The sequence below is a fragment of the Crassostrea angulata genome, chromosome 4, assembly GCF_025612915.1.
Source record: "Crassostrea angulata isolate pt1a10 chromosome 4, ASM2561291v2, whole genome shotgun sequence".
Classification (NCBI taxonomy): Eukaryota; Metazoa; Mollusca; class Bivalvia; order Ostreida; family Ostreidae; genus Magallana; species Magallana angulata.
This window is the reverse complement of record NC_069114.1, coordinates 43,225,604-43,250,167: the sequence shown is the minus strand read 5'-3', so window position 1 is coordinate 43,250,167 and position 24,564 is coordinate 43,225,604. Positions and strand designations below refer to the sequence as shown.

Genomic DNA, 24,564 nt, shown 5'->3' with positions numbered 1-24,564 from the left:
GATTAGTGGAGCAGCAAATAGTATCCCTGACCCAATTACATGAACCAAAATATATTGCTCTTCGTGTGGAATATGAGTAAGTTATTAACATCTGTGGTATAGCATAAATACATCCAAACAGAACTGACTTGATAATTATTTATCATAAATGTGCATAAATATCATTGGTATAGTAGAAGAAAGTTATGAATTTAAGAAGTAGAGATTAAAACACTTGATTGTAAATATTTATAGTAACATTGGTATTCGATTTTTTAAAAAAGATTTCAGATAAACTCTTTTTTCTAACATTTGCCGTGTCAATATGTTCATAAATCAGATGTATATCTATGATTGTAAATCGTTTTCACATGTTTATGTAATGGTTCAAGTTTGTTTGAAAAATTCGTTCAGCAAAAATGCGGTCTCTCACACGAGAATGATATTTGTTAGTTTTTTTTTTTAAATGGACAGTTCCTTGGACGATTTTGAAGAAACACGTTCTTAGACAGGCGGCTTAGACTAGAGTATACATCACACCACATAATATATATTTCAGAAAGCCATGTTTTGTAGAAAGGGTCTCGTCTGCCAATCCCTTCAAGGATGGATAACATTGCCCGTTGATTTCATGCAATTAAGGAGAAGCGAGTTTCTTTCGGTTAAAATTGATCGTCTGCCGAAGCGTATCAAGCAGACGTCACTGAAATATTTCCCTCCCATTGACAGAAGACCTATTTTACATTAGAAACTCATTTAATTGATAAACGTGCGAAAGGGTGTCAAAATGTCACGGCTGAAAATGGACCGCTGTCTTTTGTGAAGAATGAAAATGTGCTATAATAAAATGAATATCTTTCAATACAGCTGCTGGCATGGCCCTTCTGTATTACATAAGATAAGTTTGTCTGTAATGCAGAATTGTTAAGTTACTAGTCATCGAATAATGAATTGAATTTTTTTTATCATTCCATGATCAAATTTTAACTAGATGTCGTAGTGGTTTTTCCTAACATTCTTCTTAGGAGGTAAAATGAAAATCTACGGCCCAGATCCCAAATTAATGTAGAATTTCGCGAAGAGAGAATTACAATCGACGAGACTTTGAAAAGATGTCGTCAAAATATCAATATTGTGTAAAAGGCGACCGTCTGGATTCGCCAATGACACACATTATGGACAGATTTTTTTCATTTATCAAAAGAACAGTAATTATATACCATCATTCACCAATAATAAATCGGTAGATTTGGTGTTTTGATATGTTCAATCTTTTTTCTTCCCAAAATAAGTGCCATATCTGGCGACCTTGTCGATCAAACAAAATGGGAGCTGACAAAAGAGCGCGAATACCCGTCCAAGAAATATCAATACTCAAACCTTGTGTTCAATATTTGGATAGAATACACTTAAACATTGAACGACGTCGAAATTGAATGCGAGACAACATATTATGACCACTTAGTACAAAGAAAGAATAAAATAACGGTTTTGTGTTCAATACGAAATACCATGTATATTTTGTGAGAATAGCGGCGATATTATCTTTTGGCAAATGAGTATTAATGGAGTAAGTTTGCTTTATGAGTTTGTAAATGGTGTTATATCTTTTGTTCTGTTTTATTGATAATTGTGAATACTGTACTCGATATACTTGAAGTGTAACACTCAAATACACACGTGATTATCTTTCTGTTTTGGGTGGCAACATGATACCATTTTCACTTGTATTGCTTATAGCCTAGATAATTGAGCCAACAGTAGCAATATTTAAAAAATTAAGAAGTATTTATTTGATTTTATTCAAAATTATCATACTTGTACATAATGTAGTGTTACACTGGAAATATTGTATTCTAAACCTTTAGATTGATTGATTTAGAACAGAGATTTCATGTAATATTGAACAAGCTAAACTAAATGTAGATCCTTAATTATTTATAGCATGTCTGATTTGATTTAACTAAAATTGACCACAATGGAATAAGTAATTGTCAACATTCAATGATGCACAGACTAATCGCCACCAACTCAAAACGAATTTAAGATGCTGTTCTGTCTTTATCTTAAGATCCGAAAATACAATAAGTACTATGGCATACTTTGAGACGAGTTTTGGCCCTGTAAACGTGTTTAAAATTGGGCTAATTATGTTACTGAGCGTCGTACACCACGCACTGATGAGTTTCAATGGCGGGCGAAACATGACATTGATTGGAATACCAATACCAACTCAACGTGATTTCTTACGACTTCTTACTTAAAGAATTTCAAAGGCCTAGTACATAGCACTACAGTAGGATTGCAATAACGACCAGAGCGCTTGTGGACACACGTGTAGAATTTCATTGGCCATGAGTTCAAAATATTTAACAAATATATAGTGTACAGTAAAATTATTTCTTGTCCATCGACCCACGTGTCCCATTTTTCGTCGAAAGCTGAAATGAAGTAGAATTCGTCAATAATTGGCAATTTGATGTATATTTAACATATTGCAAACCAAAACAAGTAGTTCATCTTAAAAGTTTGATTGATTTCATTCACCTTTCTTATTTACAATCGACATTTAATTTTATTTTTGGTACGTTAATATAGTTGTTTTTGATTGCAGTCAAAATTTAAAGATTATATATTAAACATGAACCTAATTTGGTTGTGATTTGGTAAATCTGTCAAAAGATATGACATGTAATCGAATAATAAGATATCATTAGCATATAATTTTTTTAAATTTTTTATCAATATTAGCTCTGCTAAGGATACTTTATCTTGAAATCTTAACAATATTTATACTACATGTATCATGATGATAAACCGATGGGCCGCACTGCCCACCAATGTGTTTGTGAATAAGTATTATAATAGTATTATACATCTAAATATCACAGTACGCAATTAGGACCTTTTTTTAAAAGTATACTTTTGTTAGTATATAGGTCCCTAATATTAGTTCACAATTTCCGTTAACATGAATGATCTACTTCATGCTTTGTATCTAACACTTGTGAACAATTCAGTCATTGATGTCTGAAATTGGTAAAAGAATGTTGAAACTAGCTCATTCAAGCTTTTGAAAACCTCAGAGGTTTTGTTTGATTTGCATGTAAACAACCCATTAGCCTCGTGTTACTAGATAACTTTATTGATAAATATATATATATTGAATAATTCACTACTGACCTACATATGCACAGTGTATACCGTTATATAGTATGTGTAATCACCATCGGGGACGGACGCTTACCAATATTTGTTCACTCCGCCATGAGTAGAATCCAGTGTCTAACAGATCTATTTTAAAACTCAAAGAAAAACATACTTGAAATGCCTAACGACTTTCTCAAGCTTTAAGTAAATATCAGTTATGAATTTTATAAAACTTTAACAGATTAGGTTTCTAAACTTCTTCAAAACGGTGTCTCCCGCGGAGCGTTCGGTTTGAGCAGTCTAGTTTCACGTTGATATGGCAGTGCTAATGTTGTGTCAAGGGGTGATAGAAATATATCGGTTATGAATAGCGCTGAATAAAAAGTTATGAATTGCTGCCATGTTCTCGAATGAAAAATAAAAGAAAATACATTTTGGTTTTGCAAAACAATCTTTAAACAACACGCACATCCTCAGGCAAATTTCCCATGTAGGCTTTCATTTTTTACAAAAAATTTATGAATTTCAGACATGTAGATTAATGTCTAAGAAAATATAGCAATTGTTGGTGTATATGCATACTGTTAAAAAAAACCCCGATGTATCAAGCTGTTCAATGTGCATGCATGGATTTATCAAAGTCATCGTGATTAAGCGGCAAATACAGAGTATAGACTTGTATATATATTATTTGATATTTTGAAGTTTTGTTATTGCGCACGCACGACATATCATGACGTCACTGTCAGTTAAAACGACATAATGTTTTATGGCGCACCTGATACAAATGATAACGCACGTAGGCTTTAGAATAAATTGAGATAATTTGTTAAATTAAGGGGCCCACTTTAACGCGTATGATATTTCGTCACCCACTTTGTATGGTACACCATTTCTCAGCATGAATGGAACTCACTCAAACGCTTTCAGAAGCAAGTTAACAATTTCAAACACCCATTCTACATAACCAGGTGTTGAGTTAACTACCGTGTGTAATTATAATCAGCACCCACTTAGAATATTTTATTTTCATCCTCTTAGCACTCTGAAAAGCTAAACTTGTAAGAAAAACAAGTGAAATAATCAACATTTTGGCCCATAACAAATATTTTACCATGAAAATACCGATGTTATCGTGGTTTTTGATTTATTTTTTGCCTCAAAGTGTGATATATCATCTAAAATGCATTTGATTATTTGGTATCTGTAACACTATTCCACCGATATTCTCCTTAGAGCTGTCTGTTATGTTTTATGGTAGAATCAAGAGATGTTTGGAAAAGCGACATTGGAATGCAGAAAGTGTGAACATTCGATGAAAACACAAGACAAAAAACAAGACAATTCTGCAGAAACCACAAGCGATTAATAATGAGCATTCGTATAGGTATCAAATCAATATGAAACCGAGAGCGCATTCCCTTGTGAGTGCGATTATAACATTCAAAGATCACAGCGGCCCGCGAGCCACTGATGTTAACTACAGACTGCTGTCTTGACAGTTTACGGATTGTAAGCTGACAAAATCAGAGTGCTGCTTATTTTACAGACTGGTCACTGACTGTGGCTATTAATAAAAGGGTCAATGTGGGAATTGACCAGGAATCTACGTAAATATCCTAGAACAAGATTTGAGTGTATATGCCATGCAGATATACTGACTAGAGTAACAAATTTGGTTCTCCAAAAGACATAGGCAAGGAGGAAGGGGTTCCTTTACTTTAATTTGTACAAAAAGTGAATATCTATATAATTCATAAAGAATCGATTTAAGATAAGTTTTAAGTATGTATGATACGGTAAAAAACAAAATATATCTCTTGTTTCTAATAAAGAAATATACTTTCATATACCTATCAATGTTTCTCATTATTTTTATTCTAGACGTTTCGACCAAAGTAATGGCTGGGTTACATTATACATTGTTTAATAGCATATTTTTGGTTCAAAATCACACAATTACCAAGATAAAAACAATATTCCTCATCATTTTGGAAGGGAAATAAAGTGGAAGATAAGATAAAATGATGCTTCGGTACAAAGAGCGCCATTATTTTTTCTGACTTTCGTCACGGTTCAAATTTCAACGCAAGCAAAGATCAAACCTTTGTCTTGCAAATTTGATTGAAACACAATTTTTCCATTACCATCTTGTTTTAATGTAATTTGTAAAAAATGAGGGGCTTTAAGAGAGAATTGTAAGCATAAAACCAGTAAAATATTCATGCCATAAAAGCGACGTGATTTTTCTTGTCCATGCAATCAATTTTTCAACAAAATATTTTAGTAGTTATTTTAATGCTTGTATTCATGAAAGCCACTAATGTCTGAATAATTAACTTCTTTTTAGAGCATTCCTAATATCTTGTCTCGGACTTTACGACTTTAATGTCTATAAATAAACTTGAAAAAATCGTAAATAGTAATCTCTAAAAGCATATTCCCATTCACTTTCTGCGTGTTCCATTCGAACGTTTGTCAAGGTGGTGAAAGCCTTGAATAATTTCGCTTTTTTCGGTCCAGTGCCAGTCCATCTCTCTGCCGATTCTGTCCTCAGAAAATATCAATACAACTATTTATGAGGTCAGCAATAATTTTAGAATCAGACAAATCTGATTCCCAAACTGTCGGAAATGAACTAATTGTATACAGAACTGTGAGTTGTACCCCATTTCTGGGGATAACAAGGAGTTCCGGACGCGCTGGCCCAACTGTAATAGTCCATTATACGATTATAGACCTGTCTGCAAGAGGATTTTCGTATAAAAATGTTATGATAAATTGAATGATAAAGCTGTGTAATTCGCGCAACAGATCATACCACCAAATCAATGAATGATGAACACGTCGTCTGAGAGAGAATAGATAAGTGTCCGAAATGTTTTAGTTCGGTGTTTAGGAAATAGGATAGCTCTAAAGACGCGTGACTTGTTAGGAGCTTAGTTGTATTAAGAACACATAATTTCAAATGAAATTCTGTCTCTTATCAATATCAGGTCACTACTGGACCAATCTATTAGATATAGCCATCAGGCCTATCAAAGTATTGGTATGTGTATTAAAAAGGCCGGGGAATTCAAATCTTTGAATTTTATCAAAACTTATAACAAACGTTGGATTAGCTTGGCATATTTTCCTTAACATAAAATTAATTTAAAATTAATTTACCAATTATGCGGAATTTTGCAGCAATTTTAAAAGATTTTGCAAGATAATAACTACGGAAATTCTCAATATTCAAATACAGATACTGCATTAAATATTCATATTTTTTCAAATGCGATGTCTTGATCAATTTTCAAGGATTTAATGAAAACGATTTTCAGCCTTTAAATATTTTTTTTCGAGTCTCATTATACCATGACGCATGCATGCTTTAATCGTCGTTATTTCTCAAAACGTTATGTATCACTTCGCTTAGCGATTCCGTAGCTAGCAATCCGGATTAAAATAATGGTCCAGTCTTTCCTTTGAAACTTCCATTACATCCATCAGGACCACTTCCGGTCGATGGTCATTTGAACCGATCAAGATACAAACTTTTATTGATACCTCTTTCCTGTCGAGAGCAGATTAAACAAATCACGGGACTGCATCAACTGAGAGTGAAAGCGCCACCGTTAATCGACATGTAATAAAAAAAAGCGGTGCCCACAGGAATCAATTAGTCTTTAGTGGCACCACTTACAACTTATGGTTGATACAGTCTCAAAGAGTAAGTGAGTGTCGGCCCTTCTGGCCCTAGGTTTGACAGTGAAATCAATATAAAACCAGTAACGGTCAAAGTCTCGTTTTGGTGAGGCTAGATGACAAGTTGTGTGGCATTAAAGAAAATTGTTTTAGTTTACTCTGTCATGCAATATCTATCTATCTATCTATCTATCTATCTATCTATCTATCTATCTATCTATCTATCTATCTATCTATCTATCTATCTATCTATCTCTCTCTCTCTCTCTATCTATCTATCTAAATCTATATTGTATTTAGATATAGAGTAATTAAAAAACCCCAACAATATGCAATAATTCAGTAACATAAACCTAAACTCTCAGGTCTCGTATGTATAAAGCTACATTTTAAAACTGAGCTCATAGCTGTTGGCTTGGTTGTAAATAAAACGTTTGCTTTACATTATAGTTTTGAATTACTTGCTTTGAAATGATCTTACACTGTAATTCAAATAAATGGTGAAAGCAGTCTATCAAAGTTACGCCGTGGAACGCTTCGAAAATCAATGCACGTGTTAAAACAATTTGCAGTGTCACTATTTCCCAAATCATACAAAAAGAAGCCTTAGCATAGTCCAATACCCGTGCGTCAGAACAACTATCAGCAATCAGAGAGAGAGAGAGAGAGAGAGAGAGAGAGAGAGAGAGAGAGAGAGAGAGAGAGAGAGAGGTTGTTATTCATATTAAAAAACCCACCATGAAAACTTTTGCGTAGTGCTCATGCAGTAAATAAAGCTTGGCTATACCATTACCCTAATGGAAATAGCCCAGATTTGGCTATAATCATGTGTTCTGTTCGATCCAAATTCATTGTATAAACCCATATATAAAATTACATAATTTAGTTTCTTAATACTCTTAATAGACTCAGCTATTTGAGGGTCAGGGATGCATTTTACAAATGACTTTGAGAAACAGACCTGGCAACACAACTGCGTTTTTAAATGAAGACATTTGACTTGATCTTGGTTGTACGATAGATCGTAGATCATTTGTAGATAACAATAAAGAAAATAAAGCTACATTTGCTTGCAAAGTTTTAACAACACTTTGAGTACATAGTCATCAGTGTAAAATAAAAATCAGTTTTCAGCATACATTTGTACACAAAGACATGCCTATATGAATGTGATGTTGTATTACCCAAAGGCCAGGCACGTTTGACCCCGCCACTATCCTAATCTAAATCTCTATCGCCAAGTGCTTGTCCTTTTGGTCGGGAGTAAGGTCGATATCAATTTGAGTTAGCGTTGTACCGTCACGGATTATAAGTGATAAACTGGTCAACTTTAATATGTGTCCATTAATGAAGGATGTTGGGTTCAAAGAAACTCCTCCTGGTGCTATTTTATATCGGGTTAAGTTTTGGTCATCTGTAGGTGGAACCATGCAATTTCTGGCATAGTGAAAGTCGATTCTCGTGCCTCAAACCATCAACTGAGACTAATGTATTTTGTATGAAACAATAAATAAAGATTCATTTATAACATAAAATATTAAAAAATTACATGTATCTGAAAGAATGCAAATGAATGCAACGTTGAGTTAATATTTATCAAGTCAATTGAAAGTCCTATTGTCATTCATACTTAAGTTATGGTATGGGTGTCAGACGAGCATCAAATATCTGCATTTGAAACTCATCAAATTCTGTATGAGAAAAATAATGCAGTCTTATAAATCATATACCTAAAAAACTGCCGTAAACAACATGAGCTTAGGTCATAGATAACTCTTGAACGGGCAAAGTAGATTAAGAAGATATTTTCTTGTCAAACTGATATCTTGTTTTGTATATCCCTTCGCCATTATTTTCTCATTTCCACCAGACCCCTGTCTTCTATCTCAGCATAAAACTGTCTGATGATGACGGCACTGCTCATAAGCGGTGCAATATATACTGATCTGTGGTACGCATGCCCCCTGCAATACTTAGTATTGCATCCGACAGATGCTTTAAATCAACCGAATCCAGAAATGATGTCAGTCGAAATTCTGTCACGTCGTTGCCAGCGGTTGAGATATTCTGGTGATTAACCGAAGACAATTGTTCTGGTTTTGATTCACCGAATTTACTGTAATGTTGTAAATTTTAAGTTTACCGGCTGTGTTACAACGCACTTTGAAAAAATACGCACTTTGAAAAAAGTGCGTTAATTTTGGGACCAAGTCAACGCACTTTGAAAAAAAAATTTTTTTTAACAAAGTGCGTTGATATCGACGATATCAAAACACTTTGGAAAAATGTTCATGGTTTAGTGAAATTAGTTGATAGTTTTATATACACTGATTGTTTTAACCTTGTTTAGCTTAATGTGATATATTTAAAAAAGAACTCATTGCGTTCTCAGCTAACTTGATAAACAGTTTCTAGATGAGAATTTTTTTCCTTTTAGTAGTTCTTTGGGAGATTTGAATTATCCAAATATGAAATGAACTTCATCGCTAAGTAACTGCATTTTCCTTTTTTGAGTATGTGGTAAATTTAATTCTTATCTGACATATTGGGCTATGCCAGAACGAATATGATTTATGTATATTGAAAATGGAAATCAAAGTATAACATATTTTAACTGGCTTATTGCATGTGTTTGTAACAAACATGATGTGAAAAAAGGATACGTAAAATAGTTCATGTATGTTTATCAAAAACAATATGATATTTTAGAAGATCAGCGCGAGAAAATAAACCCGCATTCTAATACTTATTTTTATGGTTATAAAAATTTTTAATGTAATTTTTTTCCATAAGATTTGATTAGAATATGAAAAGAGGGTTAATGTTGAAATACTTATAGATTCTTTACATGTAACATACCAATGGAGAATTTTTTGTTTTGACAGCCCGTTTTTTCAATATCACTGCATTCACTTAATTTACAACAGAGCATGTTTCTTTTTCCGATCTTAAATGTTGCTGAAAATCATGTTTTGGAAGGATAAAATAAGGGATAGGGGACCTTCTTCCTCTAATCAATTACATGGTGTACTGGTAATTGGCCTGTATCTTTGGTTATCCCCTACACCCATCCCCATCCCCGTTCTCAAATACGGTAAATAAGGATCACCATAGTGTTAACAATTCATCATACTATCAATAAATAAGAAATTAGAGAATTTGTGATTGATACATATTTGTTCAAAGTGCGTTAAGTCTCCATACAACAAAATGTTGATGTACATTCTTAACGCACTTTGAAATTTTTTTTCAAAGTGCGCTGATTTGGTCCCAAATTTAACGCACTTTGAAATTTTTTTTGAAAGTGCGTTGCCACATGGGTGTGTGGCAACGCACTTTGAAAAAAATTACACACTTTTAAAAAATATTTCAAACTGCGTTAAATTTGGGACCAAATCAACGCTATTTGAATTTTTTTTTCAAAGTGCGTTGTAACACGGATGGCAGTAAATATAAATTTTATAACATGACAAAGTTGTCATAATTTTGTGTTTACTGCCATGCGGTTAATTCCAAATTTACAATATGACATTACTCTTCTCTTGTTGAGGTTTGGTTTGCTTCATGTTATATAGCACGTCTGCTCAGCGTTTCAAATTTACATTAAACTGTGCTACTGTACAAAAGCAATGTACATGCATAGAACTACTTGATGTAACAGAATAGGATAAATTACAAAAAATATACACCATCTGAATTGAAATGCTTGTTAAAAACACAATACATAACAAGCAATTATAATACATTAAACACTAGCTTTATATTGACAGTTGGGTCTCTAAGAGTGCATGCAACGAGCCTGCAGAAATTGTTTCTTCCATTAGCCATCTGTTAAAAGTAGTTCTGCTCGATTCTGCGGAAACCATCCAGTGATTAGTGTATCTGTGTGTCGTTCCGTCTGTCCAAGCGAGGCATCTTGTTAAAATTCTTTATGATCCCAAGACTCAATCTTACTCAAACTAATTTGCAAAGAATACATAAGAAAAACCTCCAACGCAGGAGAGTGCGTTGGAGGAGAGTTCCGTGTAGATATGCAGAAGTTTCAGAGGGTGACTGAAAAAAACATCAGATTGTTTGCTTGGTTTGGGAGGAAACACAATAGTTTTGGAATTTTTCTGATGATGATAATAAAGATATCAGAGACCCCGTACACTTGTTTTCGTATTCATTTTTCACCAAGGACGTTGTAATTGGCTTCGTGATCTTTGAGAATTGTAATGATAAAATACAGGCATCCTTTACTTCTTTTATTTCCCTGCTGAAGTGCATACATGTTTTGAATAATGTTCCTTAGTTGCAGTTTTTACTTTTTTGCACTCTTTATTGCACTGGGCGATCTCATAAATTGAGTTCATTCAGCGGACGATTAAATTCAAATTTCGTTATTACAGTAGAGTTCGCTTGAAATATAAAACATAACACTGGGAATACGATCAAATAATTATGATATTTTGAGTATTTCTTTTCGTTTCCCCTATTGGGTGAAATTGACATATCGCACTCTCTCTTAAGAATTTTTTGGGACAATTGAAACTTAATAGTTTAAATCTTTTCCCTACACTTACACTTGTAAGAATATTATTGTGCACTCGTACAAGCAGCACTCTTAACTTTAATTGAATGCGCGATGGTTAATAGGATCTTATACTGTGTCAATGATTTAGCATTTTTAAATGAATTTGATTTACAAAGGCTTTTAAATTTGTTTTCATTTTCTTCTTTTTTAAATTTCATTTGATCTACAAATTGGTCTATTTGCACATTTTAAAACCATTCATGTTAAAAACTGTAATTATCTTTAACGTAATTGAAATTGCTAGCTTTTGGTCTAGTATTTTTAGGTGTGCAATATTACTGTTTATATCTACAAGCATGCTTATTTTGTCATCTTCCTATAATTCATTAAGTGTTTCACTGTCTCTTTTCTGTTAATGAACCTTCCAATTGCGTTATTTATGAAGAATTAGAACTATAGGACAGTTTCCTCTTTCCTTAAAATACAGTCAACTTCTCTTCGTGAAAATGTAGATATTGTAGACAGAGCACCAACTATTAAACACGCCCTGAAATAAAATGTTTACCTTGCATTAAAAGGAAGTCTAATTCATCTGGAAAGGTGTGGTGAAATAAACAGCAACCGATCCCATAAATGCAGAAAAGTGCGACGGTTCAAACTGCATTATTCATTCGAACATTTACATGCATTATTCAATCTTCCAGTCTCCTAACATTGAAGATACACGCATAATTACCCTTAGTGTGAACACATATAAATGTTGCGTTGTTTAAGAAGTCTTTGAAGTGAAACATTTCCTTGACATCAGCAAGTGTCTTTTCCGTTTTCTGTATATGCACATGGAGGGTCGTATTAAACATGCATATGCATGTGTATGTAGTTATATTGCATACAATTAACAAAATTATTTTTGTCCATATGTTCACATTATGTTCACATACAAGGAGTCTTTAAGTGTCGTGGTATTTCTAACGTCCCTGGTCCGGGTCTGTGATATTGGCGGTCCTTTCCTATCAGGAATGACCGACTTATCTTGAACAAAGCACCGACTAACCAATGAAGGGTAAAGATGGGATCATCGCTTTTGGAGAAGATAAAGGCTTGCTAAGGTCAAAATATGTTTGTTATATTAAGAACAAAAGCGTAACCGTTGTCAAATAACATTATTCATTGATACTGCTTTACTATATACACATCCAGTAGCTTTTCCGTACTTCTAGATAACTTTGGAACTGTTAGCGCTTGAAGAACTGTTCTGCTGATTAATAAGTATCTGTCTGGTCTGTGTCTCTCAATCTCTCTCTCTCTCTCTCTCTCTCTCTCTCTCTCTCTCTCTCTCGAATTAATATCAACGTTTTTGAAAGTTTTAGAAGTATTCAGTACATTGCATACATTAAAGGCGTTCTATGGTCATTTTATTTGGCACATCGCTGCTCGGCCATTCCCTTGTTCTCGTCTACCCAAGAAATTCCTCATAAACAAAGTGTCATGTCTTATAATCTATCATCACTAACAAGGGTTCCCCGTGTAGCGGTCAATTGTTGCCATTCTGATTAATAACCAACATTGTTTTATCCACAGACTTGGTACACACGCCGATTAATTTCTTCCTATGTTATTATATCTGATTGCTAGCGATCGGGTCATATCGTACACGTGTCTGTTTAGCCGCTTGGTCACTTGTACCAGAATTGGCCATATTCATCGCAATATTGGGCGCTCTTGCTACGTTTTATTAACCTTTATGATACGACTGCATGTAGCATCGGATAAGATAGCTTTTATCTTTGCTTTACAAAAACAGGAAAGAAAATAATTTCTAAGGATTATGAATTCATAATTATTTCGGGAAATAAATCCATGGCTTTAATACATTGGTACTCTTAGCTTAATCCGAGTTCCCAAATAATATCAAATGCCTGCAGCAGACTCTATGCCTCTTCATCTCTCGCCTTCATGTCTAAGAATCCAGGATAAGATGCATTTTGGACAGTACTAAAAGCAAGCAAGCAAGGACTGCTGATTAATTTTTTCATTCTCCATCGATCTACCACGAACTTTAATTTCAGCCTCCATTTCTTCGTCATCGTAAAACTTCTTTCTCTTGGCCTTGATTGCATAGTTTTTTTCTGTCTGTAGAAAAAAACTTTCTCTGTACACGTCTTCGCAAATTTCTTAATATTTCGATGTATGAGAAAAACTGGCAGAAAGCTGTGAATAGCTTTTCATTTGATATCGTTCGTGATTACTCAGCTCACTTTATAATACATTTGATTTCACAAGGCTTTTATTGTTTGTGATCATATAGTAGTAAATATGTAATATGCAATGTATACAAGAATTCAGTGGCAATACTAAGATATAAAGCAATATCGAAGAGTTAAGAGGGCTCGATGGGCCTGTTTTAGACTGTATTGATCTCCTTTGGAAAAAGAGCTCTATATAAAAGTATAGGAAGATGCGTAAACATATACTAGTAGATGTTTTTCTTTACTAAATAAGAGTTTATAGCTTAACAAATCAGATCTTATAATTTTAGGTAGATCTGATTGTTAAATTGTTGACTATCCAGCCTCCTTAAGGATCTAAAGGTATCAAATTTTTGAGGTCATCATTTTTTTTATTCCGAAAAGCATAAATATGTTTGTGATGTACGGCAAAGGTTTATGTTTTTCAAAGAAATAAAATAGAACTAGACCCGTCTCTAGGGAAAAATCTGTATGATATGTAGATATATTGATAAATTTACTCAATGTGGTTTTAATATATAAAGTGCTAAATGAACGTAATTGACTATATTCATAGAATGACCGCATACCAATACGCAAAGAGAAATACCAATGTTTAACATGCAAAATAAATCGATATCCCCTAGTTTATGAATGGAATAAACCCCCTAATGTGTAACATCTAGGGAAAAACATGCTGATTTCAATTTCATTGTCGATTATTAACGGAGATGAAATTGACACGTGATTTGGATGAGTCTCAAAGTCATTATACGGAATAGCATGCTTTTTAGGAGAAAGTTACATGCTTTGTATAAATGGGATGTACAAGATCATTCAATGGGAATAGGGATCCCGTGTATATTGCTAGCGAACATGAAAAGTATGAAATAACAAACGATGCCTCATTAAACTTATCGTAGGGAACTTTCCTCTTGATTTAACCCATAACGTGTGTGTATGAGACATGTTTCTTCCATTTTAATCCTTTGACCCTGGGGACCCAATATACCTTAAACAGGTGCTTGACAAATTCATGAAAATCGACGTAAAACACTCAGGATAAACATTTTGATAAAATTCTAGGTTTTTTTCCCATACACACCCCAGTCTTATGAAGGTTATGACCAAAGACGTATTTGAACGTAAGTTTATACGTCTACAGGAAAGAGAAAAACAAATTTGATTTTCTGTGGGGGATGTGTTTATTTTACATAAGGCGGGTTCATCCATTGTGTGGAGTCTTAAAGGGTACCTGCAGTCCCGGTCAATTTTTGATATAATGGAGATCTATGTGTAAAAACATCATCCTGAAAATTTTACAGCGATCGCATTAGTAGTTTTCGAGATATTTGGGGAAAACCCGATTTCACACCTGAACGAGTTTTGAATCAAGCCGATTTGGCGCGAGATGAGCTGTGACGTCACGGGGTCAACGCCGCTGTATGAGAAACAGGAATATCGTAGGAAAACTGTTCGTTTTCTTGCATTGTTTTATCGATATCTGAACATTTTTTTCTGTTGTTTTATTTCCTTATCAACCCTAGGTGACTAAATATACTGTTGTTTGAGGTTAAACCAGTATTTTATCGCACAAAAATGCCGAATTCGGAAAATTGTTTGCTTCATGAATTTAGTCAAATGTGTAACACATTTTCCATATAAATGCACACCATATGTAACAAATTGACAATTAATCAAATCACTATTGTTATAAGAAACATATTTTGTTAATATTGTCATTCTTTCGAATGGTTTTTCCGTGACATTATTAACTGATTAATAATATTGATAATGCATATTTCGTAAAAGGTAACGCGGGGTCTATTCCTCGTATAAGGCATAAAATTACAAATGATGTCGGTCGATTATTCAATAATATTGATATCGGACCAATAACAATCAAAATAGTATGCATTCTTTAAAATACAAACACGGGATTATAAACGGATCAAGGCGAAAGTCCAAGATGGCTGCATGATTAAGTCTGTCTCGTATTCTTTCAGTAAAAATACGATAATGGAATTTCATTTTACATTTAGTTACATCCTTTGTCAAAATGTTCAAGTTTATTCAGATTTCATAATGAATCGTTGTCAGTATAACAATTTAAGCTATATGGAGTTAAAGCGTTAAGTAAACTGCTTACCATAGCGCTCGAACTGAGAAAGTTGCACTTATTAAATAAGAAATTCATGATAAAGATCAGCGTAATTACTTCCGAAATAAATACTGGATCACATAAAAAGGGTTTAAATTGCTGAATTGTAAATTTGGTCATTATTTAAGTGATTAAATAAGTAACAATAAAGGCATTTACTTCGAACACTAGTTTTACTATTTGATAGTCTCATGCATGATTCTTTAATCACTGATTGACGGACTATACACATGTATTAGGCCTAGCTTACAAATGATTGATTTTACAGAGTCTAATATATTTCTCTGGGTTTTTTTAAAAACAATTGAGTAGCTAATTATACACAAATCAATTTACCAGTCTAGAGGTGTGAAATCCTCTCTTTGTTCACCAGACTCGTGTACCTTGTGTATACATACCCCAGGTACACGTGTGTCTGAAGCAGTGGCTTCGTTAGTTTACCTGTGTCATTGTCTCAGATCACTCGTGTGTGAAAGGATATCATGTAATCAAAAATGAATTATGAACATAAATATGCCCATGCAAGCGTTTTTAAGTTATTGTATTCATCGGTAAAAAGGCGACGAGAATAGCCAATTTTAAAATCCTTTAAAAAGAAATCTGACTGTAATAAAAGAATTACGGATATAAATTTCTAAATCTGCAATACTTAAAATAACTAGATACGTCAAAACATCTGACCTATGTCAATCATTTTGGCTGAAAAATCGAATTTAATTTGTATAGCTTTGTAAAGGAATTTCCCTCCTGTTGACCTCGTGACGTCACTTCCGCTGAAGCCTCGTTATCGCCTAATTCTGTTTTCTCTTGATTAGATTTCCCAAAGCAGGTAAAAATAGCCACTTTGAAGCGGCGTAACTCCGTTATTTTCGCATCGATTTCGATGCGGTTTTTTGCATTAAATTTTGGTAAATAAAATCTTTGACATATGTTTCACATCGGCTGGGCTGCAGGTACCCTTTAACATAGATTATCTCGGGTTTCAAGGCGAGATCAGTAACCACGCGTGTATATTTTGAATATTAACATGGATTACCTACCTCACCCTTTCTATGTGTGCTCAAAATGTTTTGCTTAACCGGCAAACGTAAAGACATTTAGAAGGACCCTTCATAAGCTCTGAGTAAACATTTAGATTCCAGGTTAAGATTCAATACCTTCTTCTGGGGAACAAACAATCCATTTGCCATCAAAGGTGTTTGGTTTGTTATTAATTTTAGCTTGGCGTGCTTTATTGAAAGATTGTATGTGGACATTCAAAATTTACAACCAATATATTCCTTACATGATTAGGGGAATTGACACCGTATTTTGAGAGAGAGAGAGAGAGAGAGAGAGAGAGAGAGAGAGAGAGAGAGAGAGAGAGAGAGAGAGAGAGAGAGAGAGAGAGAGAGAGAGAGAGAGATTATTGGTGAAGACACATTCTTATAAATTACATGGGAATACATACATGCTAATGTTTAAATAACGGACTCGTTCATTTAATCATAAGAGCAATATTTTGGCAAGATTTGGTTTTTGAAAGATTTCAAATGGCCACAGTGTAATTCATTTTATAATAAAATTTTAAAAAAGAAAACACTAATATTATCGTTCTTACCACTTGCAATACTAAATTTGGTAATAGTCAAAGTATTTTCAGGGTTGAACAACTTTCATGGAAAATAAGGTTGTTGATACTTATCACGAAATGCTGGTCAACTAATAACAAACTCAGAATGTTGGTGTCAATTTAACACAACTCCCATTGAATCTGGCGCGAATTTATATAAAAATCTATGTTTCCGGATCAACTTACAAAATGTTTACTGTTTTGACACCATTTTTGCTTTTTCACAAATTATTCTTCAATATTTATCGCGAATGATATCCATTGCAATCAAAAGAGACGTTAAACTGTATTTTGACTGAATTTGGTTCACCTTCACATTTACCTTACATAATAAAAAGCAAACAATACATAACAAAAGTTTTTAGAAACCAATAACTAGCCATGTAACATTGCTGATAATTTTTCGAAGATACATGTATATCAAATTGTGCGGTAGTTTATGCAAGACACTAATGGTTCATATACCTGCATTTGCACTGGAATGCTTCTAAGATACTGCATTAAAATACATTGTTTTCGATTGTTTGACGTAAGGATATTGCTTATTGCAGTTAGACTGCGTTCACAATTGTAACATTTCAGAACCATAGGCCAATCAATGTGGATTGATTTTAACCATAATTGAATTTTAGCCATTTGTTTGCCAATGTCCGTATTCATTACGCCGAAAGAGTGACCATTGTACGTCGATACTGAAAATGCCATGTGTAATGGATTAATTTTTTTCCTTCACTTTTTTTCCTCATGCGACGATTACAATTGCCTGTTAAAGTAGCTTCAGTGATTTCGTGTCACGCCATGGATCCTAAGAAATTTAACCGCTGACTCATTTTTGTCACCCGAAGAGCCAATAAAAAACACTATTTTTAGATAACGAACAAAAAAGAAAAGAAAAACAAGATTCAATAGAATTTTCGGAGACAGAAAAAATCTGTTTTATTGCATTTAAATTTAATAGTCTTGCTATTTTTAAACACCCATTCTATTCAATTACACATTACCCGGTGTTACCTGTATAGAAATACGGAAATAAAAAATTCAATGGTTAGATATTGTGTAAAGATTTTTCAGATCTTATGCAAAGAATGAAAATCTAATGCATGTTTGTTTAGGCTAAAACTGCATGCACAGACTGGATCTCCTTTTTATCATCAACCCCCAAAATTTAATACAAATTCGGACCAATTTAGAAATTGTGAACGTTAAATTCATTAACAGTTTTTTTTTTTCATTTTCTGCATTTACATACACTGTTTTATCTTTTTCGCACATAGATTTTTACATTATCGTACCGAGGGCTATATCAAACGAAGCTGTCACCGTGAATAAAAATCTACATGTCTGTGTACAAACACGTACAAAGCACAAACCAACAGTATACATGTAGTCGGAGAATCTTTAAAGGTAGAAGTTTTTGAAATCTATTTTAGTTAAAAATTATAGCGCGATTGAAAACTCTTCGATATTATTTGCATAAGGATATTGAAATACGATATATGTCAAGCCATAATTCATCTTTTATTGAATACAAGCTTTTTGGCTATTCTACAATGAATCCATATAACCCGCCAAGCGTGGTAAGACCCTTTTTTTCTCAGATGCAAGCTTTCAAACAATTTTCCGTCTTCAAATTCGAACCGGCACGAGATTGTCAAAATAATGGACCCTTTATTCTGCACTTGACACACATTAATACTCGAATCAATTTGAACGAACGAAGGAATTCCGATCAGAGGACCACAGAAAATAAGACCAAAAGAATGTCCGTTGACTTTTTATTGCAATGAATTACTGTCAAGCAGATGTGTAACAGTCTATAATCAATAAATAGTATAATGAGATAAAAGCATAAGAACGATTGTCTCTTTGAAAATATACTGCTATGACTAAATGGATTTCAAAACGTTCATGTCAGTTTAACAATGCGATAGAATTGTCCGTCTAGATCTCATAAAAGAAATAAATGGGGTTTTGATTCGGCCAATCAAATACACAAACGTTTTAAAATATAAAATATTCTAAATCCATTTGCAGAACTAGTTCTATACGACACTAAAGGTCACTTCCAAATATGTTTCAAGCTATGTGTAGAACAGCCTACACAAAAGCGATGTTTTCGTGAGTATTAAAAAGAATATTGTTTTAGTCGCAGAGGATTTAATTGGTTATGGTCTAAAGTAAAGTAAATATATCTGAAACTACTTCTATAGCATATTTTACTCTAACCATCAGTCTGACTAAACAATACTTAGGTAAAAATTGATCGTTGACAACCTTTCTAACAGTCCCTAATTGTGGCATTTGGCGATGTTTTGTAGTCGTTGATGACTAAAATACTTTAAATCGATACAACTTGTCAAAAACTGACAGTCCAATTTTAATTATCACTGATTTTTTGCAATCCAGATCGTACTTTAATAAATAGAAAAGATTTAAAACAAAAAACATTTCACACGGAAAAGGGATTGCTTTTTTCTTTGTTTATAAATATGGTCTAGTAAGTGTTTAGTTAAAAAGGAAAAGAATTATTCCTGATAGCGAATGACTTGCTTTTTCATAATTGCCGTGATCAAATATTCCCCCCTCCCTCATTAAACACGATAGGTAAGGAAAAAGATAAATATCCTATAACTAGACTACTGGCCTGATTTTGAAGAACATGTCTAACCATTTTTTTAAAATCATAAACAAACTGAATAAAAAATCATTTTCAAAAGTACTTTATTTTTATTAATAAGGCATTCACAAGAAAAGTCAACTACGTTAAAGCATTGTCACCGAGCTTGTGTGTATACTTGCATTTGATTAAATGATATATAAATAATTTGGCATCATGATAAACCCACTGTACTGAAGATTGTTGCGAAATTGGCACTACACGCCGTTCTGGAATCCTTTTCCCATTTTCCCCTCTTTCTTTTTTTATTTTTTTTGATACAAAAAGATTTTTTCTAGGTCAGTTGGATAGAGCTTGTAAGCCCTGCAGCGAATTATGATCTAAAGGTGTTTAAATAGGAGGATTCGATAAATTTAGAAACTCTTTGAATATCAGACATTTTAATGCTAGTTGGTATTGACTTGGCGTGGACATAAGCAATTTATCGATTCTTTACAAATCGGAACAATATCAAACACTTTTTGAAAGACAAGATTTGGATATTTAAAGTTCAGGCGAAATGAAAATACTGCTTTGACTGGCATAAAAAAGAAATAGATATTTCATACAGATCACAACTATCATGGGTTTTAATTACATAGATATCCGACCAATCAGCTTTAAATATATATGACATATACGACCATTAAATAATCACAGTTCTTTGCGACGGTTACTGTTTTACCGTAAATATCAGTATGTATACGAGTAAAGAAATTCGAGCACAAGTTTACCTCATTTGTCACTTACATCACACGTGACTAAAGAGGCGTGCCTTCTGCACACAAGGGTTCTTTACAGTCCCTTCTGTTTCCATTTTCTACTGATTGCATGATATATTCCGATTTTGAAATTAAGGATTTGCTTGTGGTCCTACTGCTCTGCGCATAACCATTTCGTTTAGGCCTTACGCATTTGCACGAATCAGGAAAGAGGATTTTTCGGAAAGCATTTCTAAATTCCTTGTTAAAAATGCTGTAAATTATTGGGTTCAAGCACGAATTCACGTATCCCAGCCATGTTAAAATCTTAAACATCAATATAGGAACACATTTACAAAATGCTTCAACCAAGTTAACCACAAAGAAAGGCATCCAACACAACAGAAACACACCCATAATAATTCCTAGTGTTACAGCGGCTTTGTGGTCCTTTGACCCAGATCCCCCACCTTTGCCGCCATTTGGCATGTGGAAACTTGTCTTGCGTATTTCCTTGACGTGACTTCGCGCGGCACAATACAACTTAACGTAAATAATAATCATTATGATACACGGTAAATAAAAGCTTATCGTTGATGAGACTACAGAATAAACGGGGTTGAGATCCATTACACACAAGTTTTCAGGAAGAGGTTTGTAACGGTCCTCGGCATTGCGATGCCACTGCAAATGAATCGGCAGGAAGGACAAAGTCAGGGATAAAATCCACACGGTGGATATCATAATCACCATCATTTTCTTGGTCATGAAGGTTTTATATTTATAAGGGTCTTTGATATGAATGTACCGATCCAGGCTTATAGCACACAAGTTAAGAATTGAAGCTGTGGAACAGTTGATATCGGAAGAAATCCAAATGTTACAGAAGACCGGTCCGAACAACCATTTGTTAAGGATGTCATTTACCACGGCAAACGTCATAACGAGTAAGGCGACGAGCAGGTCGGCTATAGCCAGAGACACGATGAAGGCGTAAGTCCGATGTCGAAGTCTCCTGTCTTTAAACACAGCCACACAAACCAGCACATTACCAAACACCGCCACAAAGATGAATAGGGAGAGGATGGTCCCTATGATGATACTCTCGGCCAGGGTGTAGGGCTCCCCCGAACCCTGGTGGGGGTCCACCGGTTCCTCCGTGGTGCTGCTTTCGTTCAAGTCCGTGACATTGTTAAGCACTTCGTAAGACACAGCTAATGTGCTGGAATTCCAATTATACCAAGTGAAATTTGTCACCATATTCAATCAAAGAATCGAAGCCCTGGAATACTAGGTTTGGCATTGGCAGTTGCACACTCACTTGATTTAAGTCTAGAGCAAACATTGATGAATTCTGCCTATTCGCTCCAATGTTCCGGGCGTTTTGGTCTCCGCTGTTTGGCACCGGTAGAATACAATGTTAAGCTTTTGTTCCCTTCCTTCTTCAAGTGTTAGTTTGGCAAACATTTAGCGACTTTAAGATCGATTCCAAGCCTTCGTTTGGCGAGATGATTGGAACAAACACCTCCGTTTAAATCGGTAAATATTTTCTTACAAACACGTTTAATATATTCAAAGTCTTCCTTGCTTTTAGTGCTGTCAAATATTTATAAAACTATAGGAACATCCTTTCACATATTTTATCCAGGTTAGAAGACGAATTCTTTCCAAACGGATCGTTTAGTTTTTAAGTTAATTAAACACCTGTGTTGAAATCCACGTCTTCCACAAACGAATTTTACACATCGTATGTTCTGCGCTTAAAATAAAACACCACATTTAAATCACAGTGAATGAAAACGTTCTCATTTTCTTCCACTTTGTGATTTCATTTAAACTTACGTACACTTGATTCATATATTTCTCCTAGGGAACACTAGATGCCGCTATGGAAAAATGAAACGCTATCCTGATTTCCGTGCCTTCAAATAATGAGATTTTAATCCGTTTTATCAACAATCTAACTTGATTCTGTGTCATTCCATTGAATTGTAAAGTTTTCTTCAGCGTTTACCTGTTTTCTCATACACAACAAATAATTATTTGAACTTGTGCTATTTACATACACCCTCTAGGTTCTGTCGCGCATGCTCTGTTCAGATAGACAAATAGCAGCAGAACTTTTGTGCTTCGGTTCGTCCTTCCTTCTTTTCTTTATAGATCCCGATGTCGAATTGAATCGCGAGCTTTGCGCAGGAAGAAAAAAGCAGAGCAAAGTTTGCTATGATACATCATCGTAGTGAACAAATCGTTAAAGGGGCAGATGGCGCATCGAAGTGAACGGATCAGGAAAAATCAACATGTCTCGGGACAAATTAGCGTTATTTATAGGCGTGAATAATTGATATTCATTTTATTCCTGTTTATTCAATCTCAATTCGTATCACAATGATTAACATTGCATGAAGGAACTGAGTCCAAAGAGGAAAAGCTAAAAATCGCCGTGTAATTATTCCAAGAAGAAATGTGAAAGAATGTCATTATTTTCCTTTGAACTGCTTCAAAGTGTAAATAAAGATGTGGCGACAATTACACTAACGGCGTTATTTTTTATATCAGCGAAGTAACTTGTATTTTATATCATTACTAAGAACAGCTCTCTCTCTCTCTCTCTCTCTCTCTCTCTCTCTCTCTCTCTCTCTCTTATACATGAATACTATGCAAAGGAATATAAATTCGTAAACACTAGGATCGAATATTTCAATAATAGACCTAGCTTCTTTGTGGGCAAAGAGCGGGCAATTTCGTTTCGTAATATTAGGATTTTACCGTTCAATTCCACAATTTTCAATTAAAGTATAAAATGGCCATACAAAGACCCTGTAAAGAGGCATTTTCAATTATGCCATGTATTCAAGACGGCCATTATATAGACTGTACTGCCGTTATCTTTCCCAACGCCTGAAAAAAGGAGATGACTTCCTTCTTAAAATGTCCAGATACTCAGAATTAAAAATCTCTCAGATAAGATCTTTCGTTTAAATTTCTATCGATTTATTTTCTCTCAGCAAAAGAGTCTATTGATCTGTTGTAGTAATTATAAATGTACAAATCTACTTTTATTCTCCTACTTTCTTTTGAAATTGTTAAGTTTTTTCGATTTGCAAAATTGAATATTGATTTTTTTCTCTCTAAATTTAGAATTCTATAAAATCTACAGTAGTTTAAATGAATTTAATGAGATTCGTTTATGAAACCGATTTCGTGTGTATTTCTTTTTTCTTTACATTTCTTTAAAATGCACAGCGTGCAACGCACAATTAATGAAATGTAGTTTTTATATAAACTATTATTAACATTATAATAAAGTTTGTAATTACATTTGATGTTTATACTGTGGATGAATTGATGGTCTGAAACCTTTTAATTGCAATAAAACAACAAAATAAATTTATATCCTGTCCAAACATTTTGCAATAGCGTTCGCTTGCCTCTGCTTCCAATGTTACATGCTATCTACACAAACCAAATATAACGAGCCTGGCATTCATTAAATTGCATAATTCCTGTGACCTTTGTTATGGTTGTCCGTCCCGCAAGTTTGATCAATAGCAATCCAGAGGACCATTGACTCTTAATACATGTATAACAAATGGAATTTGCTTTCATAAAATAGTTTTAACTGTGCGCTTTCATTTAGTTAGTTTTTACTTAAATGATGAAAGATAACTACATGCATAAAATTCAAAAATGGTATATTTAGTCAAAAGTGCAAGATACGTGTTTAAAATTGCTGATGTAGTTATTCAGAGAACTATCCCACATCTAAAAAAAATCCCCACGGAATTTCTGATTCAATGTGGAGAAAATAAGTTCAGCACCTGCTCTGAGTTGCGGTACTTATAATAATATATAGTATGGATGATAGTGC

General features: G+C 34.0%; 1 protein-coding gene across 1 annotated transcript; it reads right to left on the bottom strand.

Annotated features, from left to right (window-relative positions):
* Positions 1-19,097: 19,097 nt before the first annotated feature.
* On the bottom strand, positions 19,098-23,201 carry LOC128181034 (dopamine receptor 1-like). The gene has a single exon (XM_052849288.1). It carries the CDS (start codon positions 21,951-21,953, stop codon positions 20,754-20,756), a length of 1,200 nt encoding a protein of 399 aa, XP_052705248.1. The 5' UTR covers positions 21,954-23,201; the 3' UTR covers positions 19,098-20,753.
* Positions 23,202-24,564: the final 1,363 nt, after the last annotated feature.

Coding starts and splice junctions, on each gene's coding strand:
- LOC128181034 (XM_052849288.1), bottom strand. CDS start 21,953: ATGGTGACAAATTTCACTTGGTATAATTGGAATTCCAGCACATTAGCT.